The 8,534-nt window shown below is 55.1% G+C and overlaps 1 protein-coding gene across 1 annotated transcript in view; it reads right to left on the bottom strand.

Moving 5' to 3' along the window:
- The window catches only part of CAPN8 (calpain 8), a 47,546-nt gene that overhangs the window by 11,350 nt on the left and 27,662 nt on the right, over nucleotides 1-8,534 (bottom strand). Inside the window, 3 exon segments of the mRNA XM_011360889.1 lie at nucleotides 1,726-1,959; nucleotides 4,922-4,933; nucleotides 8,252-8,434. Of these exon segments, the coding sequence (XP_011359191.1) occupies nucleotides 1,726-1,959; nucleotides 4,922-4,933; nucleotides 8,252-8,434 (429 nt within the window).

Here is an 8,534-nt window from a genome sequence, read left to right as displayed (position 1 = left end):
GACACTTGGAGTCCTGACTTTGCTGTGACTTATGCCCCACAGGACAGGAACTACGACAAACCAATGTTAGCAGGTTGGGGAGAGAAGGTCAGTGGCCACACGCGTTTCCGTGCACCCCTCGGCCCTCGTGCTGGCTGAGGGGTGCACGGAGACGCGTGTGCCCACTGAGGGCCAAGGGCTGGCCCTCGGCCGAGCTTGAGCTCCCCAGGCCGAGGCTGCTGGTCTCCCTGAGGGCCACGAGGCAGCAGGACAGGGAGCACCAGGCCTGCCCCAGCCAGGTGAGCTGAGCAGCCATCCACCTGCGCTGGGTGATTCCTCCCGCCCCTAAAGGATATTGATTTTGGGGAGTTCTGCTGCCCTGGCTTTTTAGTCGGGGCCCTGATCTGACGGGGCCAGTTTACAAAGAGAGAGGCTTTGGGCAAGACCTGGAGACTCAGGTTTTCTGTTTCCTTAAGGGGCCGTCGACACAGCGAGACTGCCATTCTCTCCCGCCCCAGTGCAGGAAAGGCCTCGGTCTTAAGACAGGAAGGGGCGGGGGGTGGGTGCTGACATCGCTGGCCTTACCTGTTTTACTCGTGGAGACTCACGAGTGTGCAGACGCAAGCGACCCAAGCATCCTCGACCAAGTTCCCGCCAGTCTCAGAGGTACATGCATGTAGTGTAGCGAGTGTGTGTGTGTGTGATATGCGTGTATGGGGGCATGTGCATGCATGTGTGTATACCTATGTGTGCACGTGTGTGGCACGTGTGGTGTGTGTGTATGTGTGTGTATGTAGGTGGTGCTTTTATGTATATGTGTGTATTCATGTCTGTGGTGTGTGGTGTGTCTGTGGTGTGTGTATGTGGTGTGTGCTGTGTATGTGGTGTGTGTGGTGTATGTGTGTGTTGTGTATGTGGTGTGTGTAGTGTGTGTGTGGTGTGTATGTCATATGTGTGTGTGGTATGTGTGTCTGGTGTGTCTGGTGTGTCTGGTGTGTGTGTGTGTGTCCATGTGGTCTGTGTGGTGTGTGTGGTCTGTGTGTCTATGGTGTGTGTGGTGTGTGGTGTGTGTGTTGTGTATGTGGTGTGTGTATGTGGTGTCCATATGTATATCTGTGGTGTGTATGTGGTGTGTGTGGTGTGTGTGTGTTGTGTGTGTGTTGTGTGGTGTATGTGTGTGGTTTGCGTGTGTGGTGTGTGTTGCGTGTGTGTTGTGTGTGTGTGTGTGTGTGTTGTGTATGTGGTGTGTGTATGTAGTGTGCGTGTATCTGTGGTGTGTATATGGTGTGTGGTGTGTGTGTTGCGTGTGTGTTGTGTGTGTGTTGTGTGGTGTGTGTGTTGTGTATGTGGTGTGTTATGTGGTGTGCGTGTATCTGTGGTGTGTATATGGTGTGTGTGTGTTGTGTGTGTTTTGTGTGGGGGGTGTGTGTGTGTGTAAGGGGAGAGATGGTGCTTTCTAGATCCTACTCTCTGGGCCTCACGTGCCCACCCTGGTGGCAGGAAAGCCCTCTAACCAGGCTATTACTGGGGTCCCATCTCTCCAGCTAGACCTTTTTTTAAGAAAATCCCCAAGTGTCCTATAGACCAAAGTAGAAGGGCAGGAGGGGCACCCAGTGAAGGACCCTTGAGACCTGCGGTGTTTTACGCATTTCTTCTGGGAGGCATCGGCCGGGAGCCGAGGATGGGTCACACACAGGGACGGGGCCACAGCCGCCCACCACCCCGGGCCCCCAGACTCCCGCACACCGTGGTGGGATAGGACATGCACAGGGCCCGGGCCTTCTTCTCCAAGAACACCCTCAGGCAGAAGTCGCCGTCCTGGAAGAGCTCAAAGGTGGACGGCACCACCAGGTACTCCCCCGGGGGGAGCCGAGCCCGGGCTGAGACCTCCCTCAGGTTGACGTAGGTGCTGGAGCCGGCCGAGGGCTGGTGGCCCAGGAATTAGTGCTGGCCCAGGTGCATGTCCGAGTGACTCTCCAGCTGCTGACAGCAACGGTCGGAGTCAATACCTCCGAAACCCCGGAAGACGGGGGCTGAAGAGTGGGGGGCGATCATGCTGACTTAGGGATCGGTGACTTTTAACGCTGGGCCAAGAATCAGGATGCTTTGGATTCTGCCGTGAAGTCAGGTTGTGTTGATCAAAAATGTATTTAGAGCATCTTCTGGGGCCCAGGCCCTGTTTCAGGCACTGCCCTTGACTATGTGACCTTGGCCAGACCCTTAGCCTGCTTCCAGTTAAAAGAAGTGTCCAACAGTGGGGTCTCCAGTGTGTGCTCAGCTTCTCTCCCGGTAAATTGGCATGAATCTCCCACCCACTGAATCCAACACTCTTACTCCGTGCCGTCCCTGGAGTGTGGCGCTGAGCACCCAGTACAGGCCTGTGGCTGGAAAAGTCAGTTTAAATCCTGGTCCTCGAGCAAAAGCTGCCAGGAGCGTGTGACTATTTGGGAAAATGGCTCTGTGAGGTGACAGGGAGGGCAGGGCCGCAGCTCCCGAGGCGGCAGACGGCGGGGGTGGCCCACCCAGGCCTCCCTCCGGGCCTCGTCTCTCCTCGGAGACGGGAGGATGCTCCCCATGACCCATTTGTTTGCTGAGGGGAAGGGAGGCTGTCAGCGTGTGACACGGGCTAATTAGCGACTGCAGAGCACTTCGAAAACACAGGTGTCGATGTGATTATCGCTGTAATTAAGCCTCCCATCACGCTGTACCTTTATGACCAGTCTTCATCGAGACGCCCATGGCAGAGGGCCGGAGCTGATGAGCTGCAAGGACTGTGACCTCTGTGTGACCCGGAGCCAGATCGTCCACCCCAGAGTGGACAGTGTCCCTTCATGGTCACCAGATCCTCTTTGGCTTATGGGTCTGCGAGGCGGGGGAGAAAGCAGAGCCATCTGCCCGCAGTGCCCTGGTCAGGACTCCACGGCGTCCCCCGGCCAGCCCTCGCTGACCTGGGTACAGGGACAGCCACGGCACTGGGGAGTCCCCTGAAAAGGTGTATACTCTTGGCAAGAGAATGCCAGGGATGGCCAGCAAGGCCATGGGCAAGGTCTACGTGTCATGGAGTTGAATGTCATTCTTGTCATCCCCAGCAGGGGGCGTCCTCGGTGGAGCGGGAGTAAGAAGCAAACTCTCATTCGGGTTAGGCCGGGAAGGGGGAGAACTGAATTCTTGCAAGAACCCAGGGATGGGACGCACTGCAGAAGCCTCGTTTGGGAAGTCAGCGTGGGAGCTGGAGGGCACTGAGGCAAGAGCTGTGTCCCCTCCGTCCCGCCAGGAGCGCCGAAAGGATCCGCCACCAGGCCCCTGGCCCTCACGTCTCCCCCTGGCGTAGCTCAGCTGAGGGTAACAGGATGGGAGTCGAGCGGGTTCACCCGAAGGCGACTCTCTCAGTGTAGGCCCCGGACCAGCAGGAGCCCCCTGGGAAACTCGTCGGAAATGTGAATTCCCAGGCCCCACCCCGGACCTACAGAATCAGGGTGGGGCCCAGCAGTCTGGGCTTTGACGAGGCCCCAGAGGGTTCCGAGTCCATGGTTTGAGAAGCGTTGACCGAAGACCACTGGTACTTGCCAGGCACAGGACCCACGGTGATGCAGAGGGCCCTGGGAGGTGCTGTCGGGGAGGTTCCGCTGTGTGTACGTGTGACGTCTCCCTCACCTAAATGGGACATTTCCGATGGGAGCCGCCGCATGCGTTTGTGAGCCAAGAGGCAGGTAGGGCAGTCGTCTGTGGCCTCGGCACAAGGCATGGGCTGGAGCCCGAAAACGTGGGCCTCGTTGCCACATGCCACAGAGCTGGCCAAGCCTGAGAACGCGGGAAAGCGGAGGTGGGACTGTCCAGCATGGCGAATACACGTCCAAGTAATTAGTGTCCCTGCCTCCAGCTGGGGTAGCCCCACCTGCGACGGTGGCTCTTAACCTCGACCACATGTTGGAGCCGGAGATTCTGACACACAGTAAGTCCTCACTTAATAGGTTCTTAGAAACTATGACTTTCAATGAAACCACGAACGTATAACGAACCAATATGACCCTGGGCTCATCGATAGAAACAAGAATTAAGTTTCTACGGCGTATTTCTGGTCACAAAAAACATTGTCGAACTTCTAAATAAAGACCCACATCCCTTCTAACATTAAACACTGAAATACGTGAGCTGTGCATCCGCTGAAGAAAGATGAACGGAAACAAGTCAGATCATCATTTTCTAATCCACTGTTTCTAGTTTAGGGTCTCGGGGGGCCGGGGCCTCCCCGGGCAGCTCGAGGTGCAAGGCGGGACCACCCTGGCCAGGACACCACTCTGTCACAGGGCCACTCACACTCACGCTCACTCAGATGGTGACAATTTCTAAATGCTCGGCAAGTATCCCCAGGAGAGGCTCGGCGTGCCAGAACGAACTGGGGCCTGACTTTGTGCTGGCCGCATGGAGCCCCTCCGGTCCCCTCCCCAGGGGTGCTGCCTGGGGCTCCTCCTTTCAACTGGCCAGGCAGCCAGGATAGCTGGGGGAGCCTGGGACAGCAGCAGGAAACCCCAGATGTAAGTATGACAATGACCCTGTCTCTTTAACCCCATTGTAAATCACAGAGGAGGCCCAGGAAAAGCCCAGAGCCAGAAAGGCAGGTTGGCGCTTCCTTTTCTTAGCCGAGATCAGGGCGTTTATTTCTGTGGCTAAAGAGGAGCCTAAGGTGTGCTGTAATTATCTTGTTCTGATCCGAGCAGCAAGCACACAGAGGACAAAGGTCACCACTGTCCTGCCAGGTGGCACTCGGGATTGCCTTTAGCAGCTCTCAGGGGGACCGGCTCACCAGACCATGTGGGAGCCCGCGTAGGGGAGAATCGAACCGGCCGCCCTGGGAGGAGCGGATGCTGCTGCGTGCTCATCTGCGAAGGCAGCCGAGCTCCGTCTTACCGAAGGAAGGACATCTCTGTGGGCACTCACATACCTCTTTGGGGACCTACGGGGCGGGAGAAAAGAGCAGGTCACCTGAGAGTGCCCAGGTCCTCCCTTTGCGCCTTTGCACCCCCTCCCCCACTGTAACCCTGGGCCACCAGCGGGGAGGAAGTTGGCGCTAAAGTGAGAGACTAGTCAGCATTTCTGAAACTGGAAAGTCGGTGATGAATTTCAAGGCCCTCTGTACACCACTGAGCCCCAGAAATCTGAAAGGAAAAAAAGAGGCTCCACTTTGTTACTTAATTTTCTAGTTGTAGAATCCACCAGGATCCCCAATTCTTCAGGGGTAATAACCTTGGATTTAAATGAGCACGAACACGTTACAGACCTACAGACCTGGCCTCCGGATCAAGGGGGCCCAGAAAGGGGGCTCTCACGCAACCCGAGCCATGACTCATCCTGACCTTGACCACAGCGGCTGGGTCAAGAACAGGCACGTGACCAAGCGGAGTCCATCAGAGGCTTCTCCAGGGTTTTAGAATTGGAACTAAGGGAAGGGGGCTCCTTCTTTTACACTGTAATATTAGGGGGTGCTGTGAAAAAAGCTAGACCAGGAGAATGTCGCCCACAGCAGAGAGGAGAGGGAGAGAGAATGGGCCCTGAGAGCATGCCAGCCCCTTGTTCCAAGTGTCCCTGCCCTCCCCTGGATTTGGTGACATGAGCTGGCGAATTCTTTTTTCACCGATCTAGTAGATTTAGGCTCGATTATCTGCGACTTGGAAGGCCAACTCCCACAGGAGATCGGCTCTCAGAGACAGAGTGAGCCCTCCACGCCCAGGGTAGAGAAGAGGGTTCAAGCTCCCTTTGTCACTTTCTCCCTCTGTCCCTGCCACATCGGCTCTTTTGACCAGGAAGAGAGTAGTCTGGGTCCACAGGCAACTGCCTGTAACTCGGGGGTGGCGGGGGCGGCAAATTAGGGGAAATTTGGATCGGCTGGCCTCCTTGCTCTGGCGCCCCTACTTGTAATTGTCGGCAGAGGTAAAAACGGCCTGGGTCACTGTGGCTCTTCAACTTTGAGTTAAAACCAAAATCCCCCACGCAGAGGTCCCGCTGTCTCTGAGCACAGAGGTCCTCAGGGACTCGCCTCTCCCCTCACTGCCTGAAAACCTGCACTCGGCTGGCAGGGGCGGCTGGCAGGGACTCTCCCAGCAGCTGGCGGCCTTCCCAGCCACCACGTCCACGGCTGCTGGCGGGGTACGCTCCAGATCCGCCCCTCCCGGAGTCACCGCGGGTCTGAGCCGGCACACCTTAGCCCCCGCCCACTGACAGAAGCAAACCTACAGCCACCTTTGAAATGCAGGATCCTGGATACAAACGACAGGCTCGCCTGGCAGAAGCCCCTTGTCACCGCGGGAAGATGAAAGGGAGAGAGAGCAGGGCTCTTTAGCCTTCCTGGTTTCTGGCTGCTTCTCAATCAATCAGTGTCAGGTTTTCAACCTCAAATCAGACTCCAGTTTGCAGACTGTTAAAGCCATAGGAGGCAGTTACAGGGGTCAGAGAACGGTACCCTGTAATACTCCCTCCCTACGACCCCAGGTACTCCCTACGACCCCAGGTACTCCCTACAACTTTAGGTACTCCCTACAATGCCAGGTACCCCCTATAACCCCAAGTACTCCCTACAACCCTAGGTACTCCCTACAACTCCAGGTATTCCCTATAACCTTATATACCCCCCTCGATCTAACTAAAACTGCTTGTATTCACAGATGTAACCTTATATACCCCTCCCATAACCTTATATACCCCCCCCAATCTAACAAACCGCTTGTATTCACAGATGTCATACTCTAAATTTTATGCCTCCAGCTACAAGAAGGCCCACAGATTACATACATGGGGTTATTTTATAAGCTGCTAGAATTCGATGTCCAAAAAATTGGCATGCTGCATACATATGTATATTTACGAGCGCAAACGCCATGCCAGCAAGGTCATCGCAGTATGTCAGCCCACGTCCTTTTGAAAGAATGCTTTGCTGATCTGGTTACATAAGGTGGGGCCAGTGAATGAAGAACAGGTGGCCACAGTCGCTGAGGAGCCCAGTCTTCAGCCAGGCCCACCTACTCCCTGCTCTCCAAGACCATCACTGACTCTCCAGCTGCCAAGAAGCACACGGTGTCCCTTCCGGCTGGAATGTTCTCCCTCTTCCCCGCTAAAATCCAGCTCATCCTTTAAATCCCGATCAAAGTTTCCTCTTCCGTGAAGCTGTCTCTCTCTCTGAGGAGCACCCGGCCCACCCCTGTGTTGCTCCCCATCACAGCAGATTTGACCTGCCCTGTTGACAGTGGGTCTGATTTCCTCTCGAGGTTGTGGGCCCCTTAAGAGCAGTAACGGCGAGCTTTCTGCACAGCGCCTAGCACGTAGTGAGTGCTCATTAAAGCGAGTTGACTTGCTATGCATACGGTAAGCGCCTTCTCGTGTTTTTATCCCTGTCAGCAAAGGCTCTAGTCTGGGGCTGTTTACATTCTGGATGGGGAAGGATGGGCTAAGTTGGACTAGAATCGGAGCTTATTTATTTGAAGTTCTTTTCTCCTGCCATCAAGCAGCAAGTATTTTCCAACGTAAAACACACACACACACATTCGCACGCCCTAAATTCTAAAGCTCTGAGTTCCAAAATAAGAGAAAGGAGCTGGAGGTGGCATGACCTTGACAACTGCCCTTCTCTTCACCTGTTTCTTATTACAACGCTTGTCTCTCATGCAGTAATTTATAGCGAGATGTCCGGCCTCCAGCCGGCTTTTGGTATCCCTGATTAGAAGTGTATTTTCCCCAAGAAATTCATTTTGGTCCCCAGTCCAGAGACACCAGAGCTGAAAATGACTATCTATGTGGCTTCGCTCACCTCAGCTCATGCCCCGTGTGTTCCAACAGGCGTCTCAAGGTTGCCCGGGTAGAGAGGGGTAATTGTCTTTGGCTCTCATGTCCGGCCTTACTTCCCCCATTCTGTGATTGCCTCTCATGCTCTTTGTGTTACCTCAAGTGCCTTGTGCCCCATATTCTTGGCTCCTGTCCCCAGAGACGCCTATACTTGGAAAGAGTCTAATAGGCATGTTTACGCGGATCCTTCAATGACAGGCAAAGTTTAATGAATTATACATCCCAACGTTAACAGCAGAGACTTAAGCCATAGGAATGAATCTCTAACTGTGGAATTCAGGCCTCAGGAAGTCCCCTGGAAGAGGCATTCGGGCAAGCAAGGAGCATGGCTGATTAGGAATAGTCAAGCCGTCGGAAGGACATGCTCCAATTACTGGCCAAAATGTTCCGACCGAAGACCCCGAGTGTGCGACGAGGGCTGACCCCAGCTCGGGACTACCTTGTAGACGGCATAGCCGATGCTCAGCACGCCCTGTTCTAGTCTCTTCTGTCACCGGCGATTCTTCTGCATCAGGCCCAGCAGCACCGTGCAGCGGGGTTCACCGTCACCCTCCTCCTGGTGGTCGTCCGCCTCATCCAAACGGATTTTGAACTGGGCGTTGGTCCAGTAAGTGGCCGGAAGTCACCAGCTGGTGGTGGTTCCCCCATGGGGGGTGAGGAGACAGAAGAATGAAATGGAAGGGAAGAACCTTGATCATCCCAAGGGAAGCATAATTCTGGCC

Source organism: Pteropus vampyrus, unplaced genomic scaffold, assembly GCF_000151845.1.
Source record: "Pteropus vampyrus isolate Shadow unplaced genomic scaffold, Pvam_2.0 Scaffold60, whole genome shotgun sequence".
Lineage (NCBI taxonomy): Eukaryota > Metazoa > Chordata > Mammalia > Chiroptera > Pteropodidae > Pteropus > Pteropus vampyrus.
Note: the sequence above shows the minus strand (reverse complement) of the source record. Positions and strands in the feature narration are given on the sequence as shown.